This window comes from Cricetulus griseus, chromosome X, assembly GCF_003668045.3.
Source record: "Cricetulus griseus strain 17A/GY chromosome X, alternate assembly CriGri-PICRH-1.0, whole genome shotgun sequence".
NCBI classification, from domain to species: Eukaryota; Metazoa; Chordata; class Mammalia; order Rodentia; family Cricetidae; genus Cricetulus; species Cricetulus griseus.
In genome coordinates, this window is record NC_048604.1 from 1,324,525 (window position 1) to 1,344,088 (window position 19,564).

At 44.2% G+C, this 19,564-nt stretch overlaps 1 protein-coding gene and 1 long non-coding RNA gene across 5 annotated transcripts; one reads left to right on the plus strand and one right to left on the minus strand.

Moving 5' to 3' along the window:
* The first annotated feature begins 646 nt into the window (after positions 1-646).
* On the plus strand, positions 647-8,798 carry Fam3a (FAM3 metabolism regulating signaling molecule A). 4 transcript variants are annotated; one of them, XM_027432440.2, is made up of 9 exons: positions 650-1,192; positions 2,768-2,881; positions 3,381-3,404; positions 5,905-6,028; positions 6,153-6,211; positions 6,598-6,648; positions 6,964-7,048; positions 7,132-7,258; positions 8,101-8,798. In XM_027432440.2, the coding sequence occupies exons 1-9, from the start codon at positions 1,180-1,182 to the stop codon at positions 8,194-8,196; spliced, it is 693 nt and encodes a 230-aa protein (XP_027288241.1). In that variant the 5' UTR covers positions 650-1,179; the 3' UTR covers positions 8,197-8,798. The 4 variants fall into 4 exon arrangements, with proteins under 4 accessions (XP_027288242.1, XP_027288241.1, XP_027288243.1 ...); XM_027432442.2 differs by having other exon boundaries at positions 684-1,260; XM_027432441.2 differs by lacking the exon at positions 3,381-3,404 and having other exon boundaries at positions 647-1,192.
* Positions 7,538-19,558, minus strand: LOC118237795. Its single transcript, XR_004771443.1, has 4 exons — positions 19,458-19,558; positions 13,910-14,040; positions 8,857-9,035; positions 7,538-8,012 (listed from the first exon to the last, which is right to left on the minus strand). It is a non-coding gene; the product is annotated as an uncharacterized LOC118237795 (long non-coding RNA).
* Between the last annotated feature and the right edge of the window lie 6 nt (positions 19,559-19,564).

Below are 19,564 nucleotides of genomic sequence, written 5' to 3' on the forward strand. Positions count from 1 at the left end.
TGAACGAACTGTCTCAGCTGCCCTGGCAGTGTAGGTGGTCGAGACAGAAAGCTCAAGCAAGAGGAACGAGGGTTACATTCCAGACATCCCACACTGAGTGATACATAAAATAGAAAAAAAAAAAGACTCCCTGGGGAAAAAATCAGAGCAGAAAGAAAGCAACCAAAGGGCCACTCTCTGGGACTCAGGCTTTGCTTTACCTCCACATGTGCTTCTGGACTTTCCGTGTTCTTAAAAAACACATGCTAACCTAATGTCATTATCTACGTCCCCAGATCCATTCTCTTACCAGCCATGAGAGCTCTGATCTCAAGTCTCAAGCAGAGCTTCGGCTCACCAATTGTATAAATAGAAGATCTCCCGCCAAACAGAGCGTGTGGAGGCAGCGGGGAAGCTGGCTGTGGTGGTTTACACCTGTAATCCCAGCATGAACTATAGGGTGTGATCCGATCTCAAAAAAAAGTATAGGAGATTCATCTGGCAGCAATGACTCAGGCTCTTTCCAGGAAGCTAGGTGGCTCAGCTTGAGTACAAGCTGAAGGGAAATAGCCTCTCTAGGCACCTCCCACCCAGCCTCTGGAGAAGAGGGAGGAGGCGGGTCTGAAGGCGGAGCCTGCGTGGGGACCTGCGGCCCCACAGCGCAGCCTGTGGGCTTATGGCGGAGCGGCGCCTGTGGGCTGTGACCCTCCCTGGGCCGCCATTGTCGTGCTGGCCAAGCTTCTCTGCGTGACTCGTTTGCTTCACCTCGCCCGCAAATCGAGACCACTGGAAAATCCCTGATCCAATCTGCGTCCTTCTACACCCAGGCAGCGTCATTGGCCTGCCGGGTCTCTGCCGGCAGCCTCAACAGGACCGACCCGATCCCCGGGCCTAGCACGGGAGGGGCCCGAGTCAGGGAGAACAATTGCTACGTTCCAGTCCTGGAGGCTTCTGTTAGCCAGACTGAGAGCCGCGACGGGTTTCCAAAGCCCTGCTGGCTAGGAAGTGCTTCTCCCAGTGCTCACGAGGAACTGAGCCTGGTCTGGTGTCTGGAGGAACAAGTTGTAGCACCGATCGTGCCCAGCACAGACTTGTCCCTACCCCACCACCCAACCTACTCTCCTGCTTCATTCCTCTCAGAGCCCACGGTCCCCAAACAGTGCACCTGCCGGAGGTCCCAACCCAGTGGGAGAAGTGGACATGAGGTTGGCAGGTGGGTGGCTTCCACAGCGAACGGAAGAGAGTCCAGACGTCATAGTGGTTGTGTCAGGAGGGGCCCAGGTAGTCACTGGTTTGTTATTTATTAATGGATGACTGTGCACAAACACTTATTTTATGAGCAAATTCTTTCACCTATGAAGATTTCAGCTTCCCAAACTATAAGTTAAGGATTAATATATAGTCACTTACACCCAACTCAAGTAACAGGCCAGTTGCGTTTTGGAAAATGACTTGTGAGAAAGAGGTTCCAAAGAGTCTAGTGTCTGGGTGGGGAGGGGTGGAGAGTAGAGCAGAGAGGCGTGGCTGCTGTCAGCTGTACAACTAAGATACCTTGTGGGGATGAAAATGGTTCGTGGATCAGACTGATTGGGGTAAGAGTACAATTCAAGAACTGATAAGGTAGCAACTTCATAGATAAGGGCTGGTAAGGGCTATAAGGAACTGACAGGGAGGATGTGGGTTCAAGATTGATCAGGACTAGAGCCAGAAAATAAGGTGTCATTGCTGCATGGTGTTTAACTTGATAATTGTGGTAGATGAAATCTCCCATAAAGAGAGTATGCAGACAGGAGAAGGCAGCCTGGAAAAGACTAGCTTTTGAGGAAAGAGTAATGGAAGATGACATAACCAAAAAAGAGAAAGTCCCAAAGACTCAGGTCAGGAGACTGTGCTAAAAGCTAGCAGTGAAGTGTTTGCATCAGGATGGCTAGGGTAGCCCACCCAGATGTCAACAAAGAGCAGGCAGGCAATCAGAAATGTGATATCATGAAAGTCATGGGTGGTCTGGTTTGGAAGGTCATTTGTTTGCTGTTGTGGTGGCAAGACTACATTGGATGAATTTTGGGAGAGTGGAGGGTGAGATGATAGAAATCACAATGTAGATGACTTTTTTAATGTGTATGCTGGGGATGGAACTCAGGGTCTCATGCATGCTGGACAAATGCTGTACCACAGAGCTATATCCCCAGCAAAGAATAAAGTTTTAAAGAATTTGGTGGGGAAGTGGAAGGTGAGGAGTTAAAGGATGAGATTTTTCTTGCAGGAGCTCTGTTTCATCTTTATGTTATTAAGTTAGGACCTGTTAATATTATGAAAGTGAAATAGAAAGAAGGAGCCTTAACACAACATACCTGAGACAGGAGAGAACTTGATGGATCTTGAAGCGAGCAGAAGTACTGGTCTTCAAAAGTTTAGATCTTTCATCAGAACAAGAGGAAAGGAGAGACAGATGGGTGAGCTGTAAATACACTGACAGTTTCAGAGGCAAGATGCTGAGGTTGGTAATATGGAACCTGTCCAGAGCATGAGTTCTAAAAAGTCCTTCCAAACCTGCTGGGGAAAACCATAGTAACCTCAACATTTAAACTCACTTTCTTCCCTCCACCAGGAGTAATTTCATGTCTCCTACTTGGGTCTGGTGGGTAGCAATGGTTCCTCCACCTTTCGATCCTGCCATCACTTGTTGCCAAATAGAAGGGGAGATCTAGTCATGTGAGGCAGTGGGTTGTTGCTGTGTTTCTTCACTGGTGTCTGAGATGGACCTGCCCTATGTCTGTCCTGCCTGCAGGCCCCCTTCGCATCGTGGCCCTAATCATCACTATGGGTCTCTCCTGGATCCTAGTCACCATCCTCCTGGGTGGTCCTGGTGGTGGCCTTCCTCGAATTCAACAATTCTTCACCAGTGAGTGTGGGGACCCTCTTGACTCACTGTACAGGTGTTCAATATGGGGTGTGATGGCTGGGTTTTCCATCACCTTCTTGACAGGCTTTTTGCTACCTTCAGCCTATCTTCTAACACAAATGCAGCCTTGTCCCTACCAACTGATATGAGAGCAACACACCCTAATTGCAATCCAATATTGAGTGGAAGTTGATAGAGTGAGAGTAAGGAGTGGAAAGGCTTCCACTGAACACTTGATCATCTTGGACTTTCTGCTGGGCTCTGAGATACACAAGGGACTCTACATCTTGTCACTGGTGCCAAGTCACCTAAGCACTATTTACAATTCCAATTCATCCTTTTCCTGGAGCAGGCAATTTTACATCAGGGCATCATTGAGACTTGAGCGGGTAATATGCCAAGTGTAGCCTGACTTGACCCCAAGTCCCTGATCCTGGCTGGTCTGCTGTAGGTTCCTGGAGGCCTCTGTGCTAACAGAAACAACTCTCTGTATCCACAGGCCCAGAGAACTCAGTGACTGCAGGTAAGCTTCCTGTCCCTTCCCTATCCTGTCCTGTGCCAGAACTTCATACTGCCTTTTGTGACAGCCCTGCCTACTGCCAGCCAAGCCCACCAGGATTCCTGTTGTTCATCTGGCCTTTTCCCCACTAGCTATCATAGCCTTCTGTGCTGTCAACCTAGTAAAGTTACATCAGAATGTGAGAGGAGCAGACAAAGGAAAAAAACATTACCATTCCAAATGGAAGACATTGGGAAAGGGGGGGGGGGGCACTCATGGTCCTAAGCAAATCCCAAACATAGCAGGGCAATTCTTCTAGATTTCAAGACCTAAAAAGAAATGTGTATGTCCATATACTTTGCTTGTAGACCCACTAAAGTGACCCCATCCTCTGGAATGGGAGATAGTGTCACCCTTTGTCTTGGGTTCCCTCTTTGGCCTCTTCATTCCTGGCTCTATATTCAGAATCTTCCTTCCTTATTTTCTTCCTCCCTCCCTCCCTTCCTTGTTTCTTTTCTTCCTTCTGTCTTTCCTTCCTTTCTTCCTTCTAATCTCTTGTTCTTTTCATAGGCTGAGTGTTTCTGTTGGTATAAACTTCTAACAAAGTTTCCTAGCCTCTCCTGTGATTTATGAGGGGCCAGGTTATAAGACAAAAGAGTCCTCCAGAGATCCATCCTGTATAATCCCATATCAAGTCCAGGCTTCTGAAAGGTGGAAGCATAACCACAATCACATGCTTCCTTTCTTTAGTAAATACTAAGCCAGCCATCCTCTTTGTGTTCTCTCTCAAGAATGCCTTTTTAAAAAGTTTATGGTGTTGGTAATTGAACCTAAGATCTCATCCATACTGAACAAATACTCTACACTGAGCTATTTTCCTAGCCCATAAAATAGTTTATATTTTTTGATAGAGTTTCACTCTATAGCACAGACTGGCCTTGAATTTACTATGTAGTTCTCAAACTCTTGGTGATCCTCCTGTGTTACCATATCAAATGCTGGGATTACAGGTTTGGACTGCTTTCTCAGTTTTTACAATACAATTAGGCTAACATTTTCTTTCTTCCCTCCTTTCTTTTGTGACAGGGTTTTAATGAATCCTAGGCTATCATTAACCTCACTATATAACCAAGAATAACCTTAAATTCCTGATCTTCCTGCCTCCATCTCCCAAGTACTAGGATTTGTTTTTTATGTTTATGTTCTAGCTCCTTCATGACTAATGTTTTTCCCCCAACTTCTCTGTCTGCTCTCATCTTAAAATGAACCACAGAGAAATCCTGTCTCTCAAAACCAAAAAAAAAAAAAAAAAACTTCTCTATTATTCTCTTCTTCCTGAGATTGCACCAGAACTGTGTTTACTATCCATATTGCTTGCTAAATTGGTTTTAACACAGAGACTGTGTAGCCCAGGATAGCCTTGAAACCATGATTCTCCTACACAGCCTTACAAGTGCTGGGATTACAGCTATTCAGTAGCATACCTGGCTTTACTCTGTATTCCTACCAACAGGTTTTTTTTTTCCTTTTTTTTCTTTAAGCAGTACAGGCTCTTTCTACTATATACCTCAGAGCTCTGCATCCTTTATCCACTCTACCCAGTTCCAAATCCATGTCCATATTGTTAGGTATTTGTGGTATTTATTTACATAACCCCCCCAATTCCTGGCACCAAAACCTATAGTAGCTTCCTGAAGCTATCCTATGAAAAATAGTGCCTTAAACAACCAAAATTTACTTTCTTACAATTCTGGAAGCCAAGAGTATGAATGAAGGTGTCAGCAGGGCTGTGCTCCCACTGAAAGCTCCAGTTAAAGGTCTTCCTGTGCCTCTGCAGATCCTAGAAGCCTTCTTTGTTCCTCATTTTGTAGCTGTACCACTCTACCTTTTTCCTGTACTGTCTCACAGAATCTCCTTCTGTGTGGTTTTACCTCTTTTCTTCTCATGAGGACACCAGTCACATTGCATTAAGGACTCAACCATAGTCCAGTGACACCTCATCATAATTTATCTGTCTGTAAAGACCCTGTTTCCCAGCAAGACCCCTGAGAAACTGGGAATTCAGACTCCAGTATATTTTCTGTAGAGTTATAATCCAAGCCATTATAGAGGTCATCCCCACCCTCACCCTGAAGAAATCCAGAGGCTAGCAGAGCTCGCATGCTCCACCCACCCACCCCAGTTCATCTACTTTGCTGACTGTGTGCCTTATCCATGGAGCTTCCACCCTGATTTTCTGGACCTCTGCTTAGTTCTGATTGTATAAGTGTTCCAAGCCAGCTCTCAACCCCCTTTCCCTTTTCCTACCAGTAGCAAAAAACCCTCATTCTTGGAGTTCCTACTCCCTTGCCAACACACCACTTGGAAGCATTCCCAGCTTTGGTCTGAGCCCCACCCACTGTCTTCCCCAGTTCCATGCTCTGTGGCTGCTCCTTCAGTCATGTGGCTGGTCCTGACCTCTACCCTCAGATCTCAGGTAACACCAGGGCCAGGCACATGGGTCACATCTGCTATCATTACTCAGAACCAAGGACCAGGAAGTACAAGTGCGGCCTGCCCCAGCCATGTCCTGAGGAGCACCTAGCCTTCCGAATGGTCAGCGGGGCTGCCAATGTCATCGGGCCCAAGATCTGCCTCGAGGACAAGATGTGAGCACATGGGCTGGGAAGTGGGAGGGAACTTGAGACCAGGCCTGCAAGGGCCAAGGGCTAACAGCTATGTGAGAAAGAAAATCTGATATGCCCACAAGGGATCTTCTGCCCCTCCTGCTAGGCTCATGAGCAGCGTCAAGGACAATGTGGGCCGTGGGCTGAACATCGCTCTGGTGAATGGTGAGTCCCCCATGTTGTGGGGTCAGAGTTCAGACCATAGAAGCAGATATCATGATATGGCCTGCCCCCTTCATTTCATTACTCCCTCTGCAGGTGCAGGTGGCTTCTGGGCACTCCAGGGGAAGCTTGGGAAAAATTCTATGCCAGCCAAAAGCTCCAGAAAGGAGGTCACCCAGTTAACAAAAACATGATAGTAGTGGTGGGTGCATAGGACCTCATGCCAGAGGCTCCATGGGCTGCAGCTCTGTGAATGAGAGGATGACAGCATGTTTGAAGCATCTGGAAGGGCTGCAAGCTTCTATACTTGAGCCTGGGCTAGGGGTTAAAACAGAAAGGTAGCATGGCCCAAACAGTTTGCTTAGCAGGTCTTCCTCTTCTTGCCACAGGGGTCAGTGGTGAGCTCCTGGAAGCCAGAGCCTTTGACATGTGGGCTGGAGGTGAGTGGCTACCACAGCATCCTATTATTTTTTCCCTGAGGCCCTGCCTTCTGTGTCTTTGCACTCAGCTTTTCAAGTATAGCTTTGGCCTCACAAAATATAGAGATGGGGGATCTCTGTCTGGAGTCTATGTTTTGTGACCAGATGGCCTCGCTTCTTTACCAGTTTGCCTATGCTCATACTGGTAGCCCTCGATGTGGAACAGCCTTTGCCTAGTCCCTACATTGTTTTCCTCATTAGAAGAATGTTGTTTGGTGGGGAAGGGCTTCTCAGTGGAAACTGAAGCTCTGTGTTCTGTGGGCCCATCTCCACCAGATGTCAATGATCTTTTGAAGTTCATCCGGCCACTGCATGAAGGTACCCTAGTGTTTGTGGCATCCTATGATGATCCAGCTACAAAGTAAGTGACTGCCAAATCCAGCTTCAGTGTTGTCCCAGTACAGTAACAGTCCCCAGTTCACATTTCTTCCTACTGTGTGACAGGATGAATGAAGAGACCAGGAAGCTTTTTTCTGAGCTGGGCAGCAGGAACGCCAAGGAACTAGCCTTCCGTGACAGCTGGGTGTTTGTGGGAGCCAAGGGTGTGCAGAACAAGAGCCCCTTTGAGCAGGTACAGCAGAGAAACTGGCACTTCTGACCCCTAGTCCTGGCAACCTGGCTACCCCTTCTCTTTACACCAAAGTTTCCCTGAATTCTATCCCTCAGGGCCCTGAGCGCTGTCTCTGACCTGTGCTCTGGTTAGCCCTGGCCCCTTGTTATTACCACAGGGAGAGACAGTAACTTTGATATTCCCTGTCCTGTATGTATTTCGACCTAAAGATACTTTAAAAGTCAGATTGCACATTGGCCAGACTTATAACTAAGAAAACTTCTTCACAAACACCTTCAGGATGCTCAGTTCAAGGATGTAGCTCATTTATGGTGGGTGGTTGTCTAGCATACATGAGGCCCTGCATTCAATACTTAGCATTTCATAAAATTGGGCATGAGGACACACCTGTAATACCAACACTGTGGAGGTAAATGCAAGAGAATGAAAAGTTCAAGATTATCCTTGGCCATATAGAAAATTTGAGGACAGTCTGGGCTACATGAGAAACTGTCTCGGATTAAAAGGGAAAAACAAGATGCTCACTACCATTTTAGCCTTGTCACAACCCAGTTTCCCAACAACTCACGCTCATGCCCTCCAAGACCCTTCACTCCAAACTTGGGCAGCAGCTTCCAGCATTTCCCTGAAGCCAGGGCTACATGGACTCCCTCCTGTGCACAGTGCTCACCATCCTGGTATACATCAGGCCCATGGCTCATCCCAAGTTCACATGTGTGAGAGAATAGACCACTTCAGCCATCCCCTGTTTTCCCTGCATGAAGAGAAGGGCAACAGATTGGAGAGTACCCTGGTGGCTGGCCACTGAGGGCCAGATCATAACTTCCTGTTAATCCCTACAGCATGTGAAGAACAGTAAGCACACCAACAAGTATGAGGGCTGGCCAGAGGCCCTGGAGATGGAAGGCTGTATCCCTCGAAGAAGCATGGTGGGCTAGCACAGCAGAGCTCTGGGACCAGACTGAAGGAGGCAGCATGGCACCAGTGTAGGGTGAAGGCCTTGTCCCATGCCCAAGCATGAGGCTCCCTTGCCCCAATACATCAGGGCTTGAAAGTGGCCTCAAGGTTATTAGGGCTGCAGGGCTGGCCCATTTCACTTTGCTATGGAGCTTAGGTAGTTGTGTCCCTGTTTTCCTAAAATTGATTCCACAGTCAGTTCCACCCAGCCCCTTCCTCTGCCCCTCCTGTGTCATCTTCTGTTTCTTGAGTGACCCCAGAGGCAAGGGTCTTCAGTGCTTGCTCCTTTCACTGGAGCAGCCAGTGGGTAGGTTGGGACACCTTCCAGATCCTCTCCCTCCCAGAGGCACTGCACTGCCATCCAACCCTGTTTTCAGTGTGATCCTTTTTAAGTAAGCCATATCAAAGCTTAATCAGGTCACTTCTGCAAACATGAATGGAGGACTGGCCTTTGGTGCCCAAGTAGCTGGAGTCCAATCAAAGTTTCTCACAAGTATATGGCAATATGCAGTTTGTCAGAGGTCTCACCTTCTAAATGACCTGTTTGCTAATAAACTAATCAATGGCAATGGAATAAAATGTATTCAGATGTTGTCCTTTGTGTGTGGAGGGGACAGATGAGTCCTAGAGGATAAACCAACCTGTTGCTCCTGGAACTTAAGCAGACAGCCTTTGTCAACAGGCCCTGTAGCTCAGATGTGACTCACATAGGAGGCAGAGTGGCTCCCCAATTGGCATCTCCTATGGTCTTGATTAGAAAGATAGCTCTGTACTCTGGAACCCAAAGAAGCTCACCAACTCTCAGTAGCCCAGTGTGAGCCTATAGGGAGGAAGATGGGAATTAAAACCAGTACAGGCACTGAAATATCAACTCCAGGAGTGCAGAAGCAACCGGGTTCCAGAATGGAGTGAACAAAACTTGGACTTCCTGGGTGGAAGACATCAAGGCATAGTAATTTGAGGAGCTCATAAGGTATCCCTGAGGTGGCCATGCCAGGTGATAAACTTAGACTTCTGTCCTACTGTGGCAACTTGCTCTCCAAGCCTTTAATGCATTGGTGTTAACTACGGAGTCTCAGAAAAAAAATGCTGAGAGCAAACCAGTCATTAAGAAATGAGAGTAGGGGGCTAGAGAGATGGCTCAGAGATTAAGAGCACTGACTGTTCTTCCGGAGGTCCTGAGTTCAATTCCTAGCAACCACATGGTGGCTCACAATCACCTGTAATGAGATCTGGTGCCCTCTGCTGGCATGCAGGCAGAAGACTGTATACATAATAAATAAATAAAATCTTTAAGAAAAAAGAAATGAGAGTAGGGCTGGGTGTAGTAGTATGCATCTATTATTCCAATACTTAGGAAGATGAATGAGGCAGGAGAATCAAAAGTTAAAATCAAACCATGGCTACTTAGCAAATTCCAGGACAGTCTAAGCTACATGAGGTGCTGCATCCAAAAGGGGGGTGGGTCTGTAGGGTGGCTCAATTGGATAAAGGCACTTGCTAGCAAACCAGGTGATTCCCAGAGCCCATGGTAGGAGAGAACCAACTCCTGCAAGCTGTCCTCTAAACATGTATAGGTACATACACTAAATAAGTAAATATTAAGAGAGAAAAGGGAGAGAGAGGGGGGGGAAGGAAAAGGAATGGAAGTATTTCGTGGCAGGTGTGGGGTGCCCACGAGGAGAGGCATGCCAGGAAAAGAGAGTTGTGTGTCCCAGACTAAAAGGGTCAAACAAGAAAGTCAGCAGGGCTCAGCTCCTTGTCTCAGATACAGTAATGATAACAGCTATGATATCCAGCCCTCTAAGTCTGTATCAAACACAGTTTCTGTCTCTGTTTCTCTATCTCTCTGTCTCTCTCTGTCTCTCTCTCTCTCTGTGTGTGTGTGTGTGTGTGTGTGTGTGTGTGTGTATGTGTGTGTGTGTGTGTGTTCATATGGATGCACTATATGCATATGGAGGCCAGATGCTGTCTACCTTGGGTTCTTTATTTGGTTTGGGTTTGTGTAGTGATATATTATTTATGATTTAATAAAGATTGCCTGAAGTATTAGACTGCAAAGCCAGCCACACTAGCTAGTCATAGAGCTAGGCAGTGGTAGCACACACCTTTAATCCCAGGACTTATGAGACAGAGGCAGATGGCTCTCCCTGAGTTCAAGGCCACCCTGGCCTACACAAGATTGAATCGGTCTAAAAAAGAATTAGAGCTCACACCTTTAATTCCATCTCATGAAGACAGGATTGCCCCTTTCAGTCTGAGGTAGAGGTAAGAGCTAGTGGCTGGTTGCTTTTCCGATCTTCAGGCAATCCTTATTAAATCATAAATAATATATCACCACAGGTTTGGGTTTGGATTTTTGGTGGAGGTTGTTGACGTTATTCAGAGGGAGATTTGTTTGTTAAACAGGGTCTTACTGTACCTTTGACTGGCCTAGAACTTGCAAATATCCTCCTGCCTCTGCTTCCCAAGTGCTGAGATTAAAGGCAGATTGTAGTGTATTTAAGGGGTAACAAGGATTTATTAAGATATGAAAAAGGGAAATACACTCATGAATACAGGATATGATAAATCCAGTTGCACAGTCCTTTGATGGGGAATGTACTGTGTATGTTCATTTTATTGATTATTGAATAAAGTACTTGTTTGGCCAATGAGACAGCAAGTTAGACAGGACTAGAAGTCAAAGAGGATGCTGGGAAATGTAGTAGAGAAATGATGTTCCAGGAAGGAAGTGACATAGCAAGGAGACTCATATTTAAGAAAGGAGAAACAGGAAATGTTCTCTTTCCCCTTTGCCTCCTCCAGCAGCGGGATGTGAGCCACCAGCAAGAGAGGGCCCCAACGAAAGGCATCCTCTATAAGTCTTATAAAATATATAGATTTATGATAATTAAGACTGAGCTAACAGATGAGGAATCCTAGTCATTGGCCAAGCAGCATTGTACCTAATACAAGTTTCTGTGTATTAATTTGGGCCCTAACTCGGGCAGGCAGCTGGCGTAAAGTGCACATGTGACGGTGGGGCTCCGGCGGCTTTTGGCGGAAAGATTTATCGTAACAGTCCTTGGTAAGATGGAGACCCATCACACACTTCTTCATGCCACCTGACCAGTCTTCACCACCCAAGAGAGCGCACCCCCTCCCTCCTTCCTTTCTAAGAGGTCACATAGGCAGGTGAGAAGCTTTGCCTCTATCAGGCCAGATAGCCCAAGGTCATGGATGGAGGAAATACCCACTACATTTCCCCTTTTTTGTCTAAATAAGAAGGTTCTAAACCTAATACAAAACTGTATACAAAAAGAATGATTATCAAATATTTCCAGGAGAAAGAAGGGGTAATAACAAACAAAACTGGAACTACAACCAACAAGAACATTGTCAAGTAAGAAACACATACTAAATTCCAGACTGGGTGAATGACAAATTACAGAGATTACTCTGATAGCTGTCCTATCCTGAAGAATCTGACTCTCATACCTCATATGCTCTTAGTTAAAATATAAGGATTGTAACTGGAGCCATCTAGTCTTCAACCCCATCAAAGACTTGAGAAGGAAAATAGTATTACCTGAGTAAGCAGGAAGTGCAAGCAAGTGACTTGCAAAAGATGCAAAGTATGACAAACCCCTGGCTACCTGGGCAGTCACCCCAAGTCTCTCTGCAATGCTGGAGCAACCAGCTTTGGCTCCAGGCTTAGAATATCTGGCAAACCATTTTCAGAAGCAGGAAGATTCAAAAGGCTGTCCTACCCTGTCTTGGCAAGGTTCAGAAGTTGCTTTTCCTTGTAGCTCGCTTGTCCATTTTGGACAGCATGTCTATTGTCAGCAGTTGAGGCAAGGGCAGTTCTTTGCCGAATAGGCCAGTTTGGTCAAGAAGAAAACAAACTCCATATGAGACAAAAAAATGTTTGTGGGCTGACTGCACGCTACCTGATGGCAACATTGGGGGGGGAGGTGGGGAGTGGTAAGCATGATGCTCATTGCTACTTCCATGTTGGAAAGCAGAACATGGCAAAGCCAACAGCCAAAGCTGTCACTTTAGATCTAGCCACACCTGCTTAACATTTTAAAAATTCTCCTCAAAAAAAGGATCACAGATACACAATAAAAACAGATTCACGGGCCGGGCATTGGTGGCCCATGCCTTTAATCCCAGCCCTCGGGAGGCAGAGGCAGGAGAATCTCTGTGACTTCAAGGCCAGCCTGGTCTACTTAGCGAGTTCCAGGACAGCCAGAGCTATTACACGGAGAAACTCTGTCTCGAAAAACCCAAAAAAAGAGAGAGAGATGAATCATACACAGATAAAAAATAATTTAAGGATAATAAACTAAGGTCCTTAAAGGAGAAATAGAGTAATAAAAATTATAATGGGCCATGTAAAGATAGAAAATGTACAGAGTCTGCATTATAAATATTATTGTATTTTCTTTAACTTTTTTGCCTGTTAATGAGCTAACTGCAGAGAGAGATTTGATTGTGGGGGCTGCTAAGCTAAACCAACATAAAGGTATCTTGACTTCAAAATTTGGGTCTAAGGACAGGTTACTTTGGAAAAGAGGTTCTGCTTTTGTTTCCACAGAAGATGAAAAGCTGTGGATTCCTTCCAGGTTAATATAGTTTGATCATGGGCTGGGGAGATGGCTCAGTGGTTAAGAGCACTGATTGTTCTTCCAAGGGGCCTGGATTCAATTCCCAGCACCCACATGACAGCTAGTAACTGTCTGTAACTCTAAAAGCTGACACCATCACACAGACATATATGCAAATAAAATAAAAATAAAGTATTTTAAAAATATGGTTTGATCAAACAAGCCCCCCTGAAATAATATCCCATGTGATCCAACATCAATGACAGCTTCAGGACTGCTGGCTGAAATGGACCAACTACACAAAATACCCCAACCAAGACTTGACCATAATCATAAATTTTCTCAGGGTGCCCATAAGATTACTGTGTCCAACAATCAGCAGGAAGTGGTCTACAAAGCCATGCCCAAATTTCCAAATATTGTTTATAAATGTTTGTTTTCTTTTAAAGGAAGTTGATTATAAAAAATTAGTGCTCATAGTCAATCACTTTCTAAAGAAAAGAGGGGGATATGATATAGGAATGAAGACATTGGTATGGATTTTCGTTTATCTATACAAATTTAAGGTCAATTTTGTTATAGTATGTGTGTATTTCTACTCTTGTTTAAGGTATTATGTTTATGGAAATCATTTAAAAATGTAATGTATAAGCCGGGCGTTGGTGGAGCACACCTTTAGTCCCAACACTCACGAGGCAGAGGCAGGTGGATCTCTGTGAGTTTGAGGCCAGCCTGGTCTACAAGAGCTAATTCCAGGACAGCCTCCAAAGCCACAGAGAAACCCGGTCTCGAACAACCAAAAAAAAAATGTATTGTATAGTTTAGAAATACAAATCTATAATAGTCAAACTTATAGTCATGTTAGGTTTTCTAGATATGCAGAGATATATTTCAGATGGATAGGTAATCTTCAAACACTTCAAAGACCTACAGAATATGGCATTTAAATGTTTTAAGAACTTAGACTTTTCTCAACAGTGAGGCATGTCTGCTTCTGGCAGCACCAATTACTTCAAGAGAATGATGGGCATTGAAGAAGGTCTTCATGGAGTTTGCCTTCAACATGGTAGAAATAGTCATTTGTGCAAGAAACTGCTCTTACCTGGAATGCTTGACTGTATGGTGTATAAACTGGACATGCAGGACCAACAAGAAAGTGACTGTTGAACTTGCCCAAACAAGACAGGATGGTCCTTCAGAGTTCTTGCTTCACAAAGAAAACTGCCAGACATTCTACAGTACACAGAAGAAGCCAATTGATGAACTTTGCCAGTACAAGGCATAACAGATCTTCCTACTTCACTGTAAAATCTGCCAGATACTATGGCCTATGGGCTGAAGATGGATGCCCCAATGTCACAGAACTTTGGGTGACTGTCCAGGCAGCCAGATATCTCTGTCATTTCTAAAGTTTTGAAAGTTGCTTACAATGTACTTCAAGTTTACTGAGGTAATACTATAAACTTCTAAAGACAGTTATAGTTTTTCCTTAGTTGTGATAAAAGATTAATTAGATATAAAACTTTAGACTCACAAAGATAGATGATAGGGTATTTTCTTTTATTTTGCTAAATGCAAATAGGCTAAATATTATAACTATAATTCTTGCTTAGTGACTGTTTTGTTATATGTAATGTTACTATCTTAAAATTAAAACATTATTTTTTAATTAGAAAAGGGGAGATGATGTGGGATGTCCTTCTGTATGCTGCAAATATTTGTTGCTTTTATTGGTTGATAAATAAAGCTGATTTGGCCAATGGCTAGGCAGAATAGAACCATGCAGAAAATCCAGAGTTATGGAGAGAAAGAAGACAGAGTCAGGTAGATGCCATGTATCCACTGGGGAAGCAAGATGTGAGGTAATAAGCCACAAGCCTCATGGTAAAATATAGAATAATAGAAATGGGTTAATTTAATTGTGAGAGCTAGTTAGTAATATGCCTGAGCCCTTAGCCAGATAATTATAATTAAGCATTAGAGGTTTTTGTTTTTTAGGGGGCTTTTTTTGGTTTTTTGTTTTGTTTTGTTTTGGTTTGGTTTGGTTTTGGTTTTTGGTTTTTGGTTTGTTTGTTTTGTTTTGTTTTGTTTTGAGAACTGGCAGATGGGATGAGAAACCTCATTTACAGCAGATTCCACCAGGACTAGTATTAGTTACTTGTTTTGTTGTTTTGAGAAAGGTCGCACTATGTGGCCCTGGATGGCCTGAAACTCACAAAGATCTGCTTGTTTCTGTCCCCCAAGTCCTGGGATGAAAGGCATGTATCACCACATTCCACAACTTCTATTTATTTGTTTGTTTATTCAAATGGCCTGGAACTCAGAATTAAGCAAGGCAGGCTGCCAGTAAGCTCCAGGTATCCACCTATGCCTGCCTCCCCACACCTGTCTTTTTGTTTTATGTGGGTTGTGGGGCTCAAACTCAGGTCCTCATGTTTGCACAGTTATAGACTGAACACTCTCCAGCTCCTGTACCAGACTATTTGAAGAATATTCTGGGGGCTCAGTAGTCTTATGTTCTATCCTCAGCACTGCCAAAAGAAAATTACATTACTATTGTCCCTTTCTTTCTTTTGAGCCATTTTAAGTTCATAGCAAAACTGAGGTAAAATTACAGAAACAGCCCATCAGACTCCTGTTGGTTACAATCAGTGAACCTATATTTTTTTACATTAGGTTTGCCCTGGGTACTATACATTCTTTGATGCTTTTTAATGTGTATTTATTTTTGTGTGTATATGTGTGGTCATGTGCAGAAGTCAGAGGACAACATTCAAGAATTGGTTCTTTTTTTCCATCATGTGAGTCCTAGGAATCAAATTGAGGCCTTAGGCTTGGCAGCAAGTACCTTTACCTACTGAGCCATCTCATAGGCCCACATCTTTGAGTTTTGACAAATTATATAATTGCACATCCACAACTATGTTATCAAATATATATTTGTCTCTTGAATCTTCTATTATGAAAAATTTCAAAAATCTCAAAGAATAGAGAATAATATAAATCCAGTACACCTTTCTCTTGTTTCCACAATGTAGCCAACATTGCCTCAGCTACACTTATAAGGCTCCAAATGGAGATCAAGCAAGTTTCAGCTTATTCATTCAAGATTTTGGTTTTAAAGCTGGGTTTTTTCTGCTGACCTATCTCTCCCTGTGGCCAATTTACCTCATCTTCAGACAGACACATTTTGACTTTCCAAACTGGATCTTCAGCCCAAGCATGTGAGAAAACCAGCCCTCTCAAATGTCCTGACTATCAGTATTGACTTCTAGCAATATGTCTCAAACCCATTTGAGACAGACAGTACCAACATTCTGAGATACCAAGTATACACACAGTGGTGTGCTTACTGATACTCTGAAGATAAGCATCAGCCTGTCATTAGGACTTCAAAAGAGTAATTTTGTTTGCTTTTTATTGTGTGTGTGTGAGAGAGAGAGAGAGAGAGACAGAGAGAGACAGAGAGAGAGAGAGAGGTGAATGAATGAATGAAAAAAGGAAAACATGACTGCTCCTAAGTATGGTAGAGGAAAAAGTTTATTGTAGATACATGGGAGAGCATAGGTAGAATCTGGGACATCTGGGAGAGACCAGATGTCCAGACTGAGCTGTGCCATGTGGGGATGGGGAAGGAGAAGAGATATGGGAGAAAGGGGAAGGAATCAGATGCAGCAGCTAGGAGGCCCAAATGTACAAATAGAATTGGCAACCAAAATGAATGGATTATATAGTGAACTCTCCCCTGGGCTGCAGAGTTCAGGGTAGGGGTTGAGGTATGCAAGTCAGGAGCGTCCTGTCTTAGGTGAACCCTGTGAAAGGGCCATTTGACCCCCAAAGGGGTTGCAACCCATAGGTTGAGAACTGCTGCCTTAGAGCATGTATATCCATAACATATATACATACTTGCATGTCATATGTATGTACTAATTTGAATTTTATAAAACATACAATATGGGGCAAGAGAAATAGTGAGTGCTTACTGCTCTTCCAGAGGACCTGGGTTCAGTTCCCAGTGTCCCCGTGGCAGCTCACAACCACCTGTAACTCAAATTCCAGGAGATACAACACCCTCTGACCTCTAATGGTTCCTGCATATATGGTACACATAAACTCATGCAAGCACACACACAGATAAAAACATTTTTAAATATACCTTAAAATTGTTTTACAATCATTTTCAGAGGTGTGGATATAGATCAGTTGTAATCCTTACCTAACATGAACAAGGCACTGCATTTGATCCTCAGCATCATATAAACTGGGTTTGATGTTGTGATGATGCAAGCAGAAGGATTCAAAGTTCAAGGTCATTCTCTCAGCTACATTAGAAGTTTGAGGTCAGCTCTGAGATTCTGTCTCATAAACAAATAAATGAGTCTAGCTGCTGCTTCTTTGGGAAAATACCAAACAGTGGATGAAGCTGGTGAAGTGAGAGGGCCCAGAATACCTGGGGACTCAGGATTAGGAAGCCACAGCAGCTTCCCCAGAGTATTTGGCAGCGTTCTTAGGCACTGTGGTCATGATTGAGGCCATGGCCATTGTTGGGGCTTGTGAAGGTAAAGCCCTATACAAGGAGTGAATCCACATCACTAAGCTGGGCCTCCTGGTCAAGGATATGAAGATCAAGTCCCTGGAAGAAATCTGAGCCAGGCATTGGTGGAGCACGCCTTTAATCCCAGCACTCAAGAGGCAGAGGCAGGCAGATTTCTATGAGTTCTAGGGCAGCCTGGTCTACAGAGAGAGTTCCAGGACAACCTCCAAAGCAATACAGAGAAACCCTGGAGAGAGAGAGAGAGAGAGAGAGAGAGAGAGAGAGAGAGAGAGAGAGAGAGAGAGAGAGAGAGAGAGATCTGCTCTCTCTACCCCATTAAGTAATCCAAGATTATTGACTTTTTCCTGGGCACATCCCTAAGGATGAGGTTCTAAAAGATCATGCCAATGCAAAAGCAGATTCGGGCTGGCCAGAGGACCAGGTTCAGGTTTGTTTCAATATTGGGGATTACAGTGGTTATGTTGGTCTTGGTGTCAAATGCTCCAAGGAGGTAGCCACTGCCATCTGAGGAAACATCATCTTAACAAAGCTATCCATTGTCCCTGTGCAGAGAAGCTACTGGGGGAACAAGATTGTCAAAGCCCCACACTGTTCCATGCAAAGTGATAGGCCACTGTGGCTCTGTGTTGGTGCGTCTCGTCCCTGCCCCCAGAGACACTGGCATTGACTCTGCTCCTGCGCCCAAGTAGCTACTGATGATTGCCAGTGTTGATGACTGATACACATCAGCCAGGGGCTACACTGCCACCCTAGGCAACTTTGCCAAGGCCACCTTTGATGCCATCTCCAAGACCTACAGCTACCTGACGCCACCCTCTGGAAAGAGACTGTGTTCACCAAGTCTCCTTATCAGGAATTCACTGAGAATCTTGTGAAAGCCCACACCACAGTCTGTTCAGAGAACCCAGGCTCCAGCTGGGTTTTTTGTTGTTGGATTTTTGTTTTGTTGTTGTTTTGAGACAGGGTTTCTCTGCAATAATGGTTTTTATACAAGAAAAATAAAGTAAATTAAGTCTGTTTTTTTGTCTAAATATGACTGCACCAGCAGTAATTCTATAGAACTTAATACAAGTGGCAGTTAGCTTATTGCTTTTATCAGAAAAAAAATCCTCAGATGGCAGCTAAGAAAAGTTTGTTCAGTTTTCTTCACAAGAACTTCAGAACACACTACAATGGGAAAAATCATATTATTAATGGAATGAAGCTTTATGTACAAGCTCAGAGACCAAAGGTTTTGCAAGATCAAATATGTCTGTGAAGAGAGATTTCTGAGTCTGAAACTACCCATTAAATAAATGTAACTGAGAATAAATTTTAAAATTTATGATCTCAACTTTACTTTGAATTGGTATGTGCACATGATTGCAAGTGATTCCAAAGTCCAGATGACAGCATGAGATCCCCTGTAAACTGGAGTTACATGCCAGGTGTATATGCTCTTAATCACTAAACCATCTCTCTCTCACACACACAACCATCTGCCAGATAAATACATATTTAACAAATTATTGTTGTTATAATTATTAGTTTGGCTTTTGAGACGGTTTTTCTGTGTCAACAGCCCTGGCTGTCCTGGAACTCACTCAGTAGTCCAGGCTGTCCTCGAACTCAGAGATCCACCTGTGTGCACCACAACTAGCAAAAGTCTCATTTAAAAAAAAGTAAACAAAACAAACAATAATAAAATAAACAAAATTATTTTGTGCGTTTGAAAGACAGAAGCATGTATGGCAGTAACAGAACCACCTGCACACAAATCACCTTTCTTTGTAAAGATTTATTTTTATTTTATGTGCATGAGTGTTTGCCTGCATGTTTGTATGTGCAACAGATGCATCCAATATGGGCAGAGGCCAAAAGAAGGGTATCAAACCCCCTGGAATTGTAGTTACAGGAGGTTTTTAGTTGCTGAATGGCTGATGGGAAATCGAACAAGAGATCTCTGCAAAAGTTGTAAGACCTCTTAACCACCGAGCCATCTCTTCAACCCCCACATCACCTTTAATTCAATATTTGTTTACTGTCGAGTGGCATCCTTTCTACACCTTCCCACCACCCACTTTTTCCCCCAGGAGGTAACCACACAACAAAGTACTTGTTTCTCAGTACGCCAAAAGCGCTGACTCAGGAAGTCAGGTCTCACGTGGTAGGGCCAGCTCGTCGCTCCCAGAAACGTCACATCCTGGGGGAACCCGATCAGAG

What these genes read in the sequence shown, in the direction of transcription:
- Fam3a (XM_027432440.2), top strand. An exon ending in AGAGAACTCAGTGACTGCAG is followed by an intron (nt 3,405 to 5,904) that starts GTAAGCTTCCTG and finishes ATCATTACTCAG; the next exon opens with AACCAAGGACCAGGAAGTAC. An exon ending in GAACATCGCTCTGGTGAATG is followed by an intron (nt 6,212 to 6,597) that starts GTGAGTCCCCCA and finishes TTCTTGCCACAG; the next exon opens with GGGTCAGTGGTGAGCTCCTG.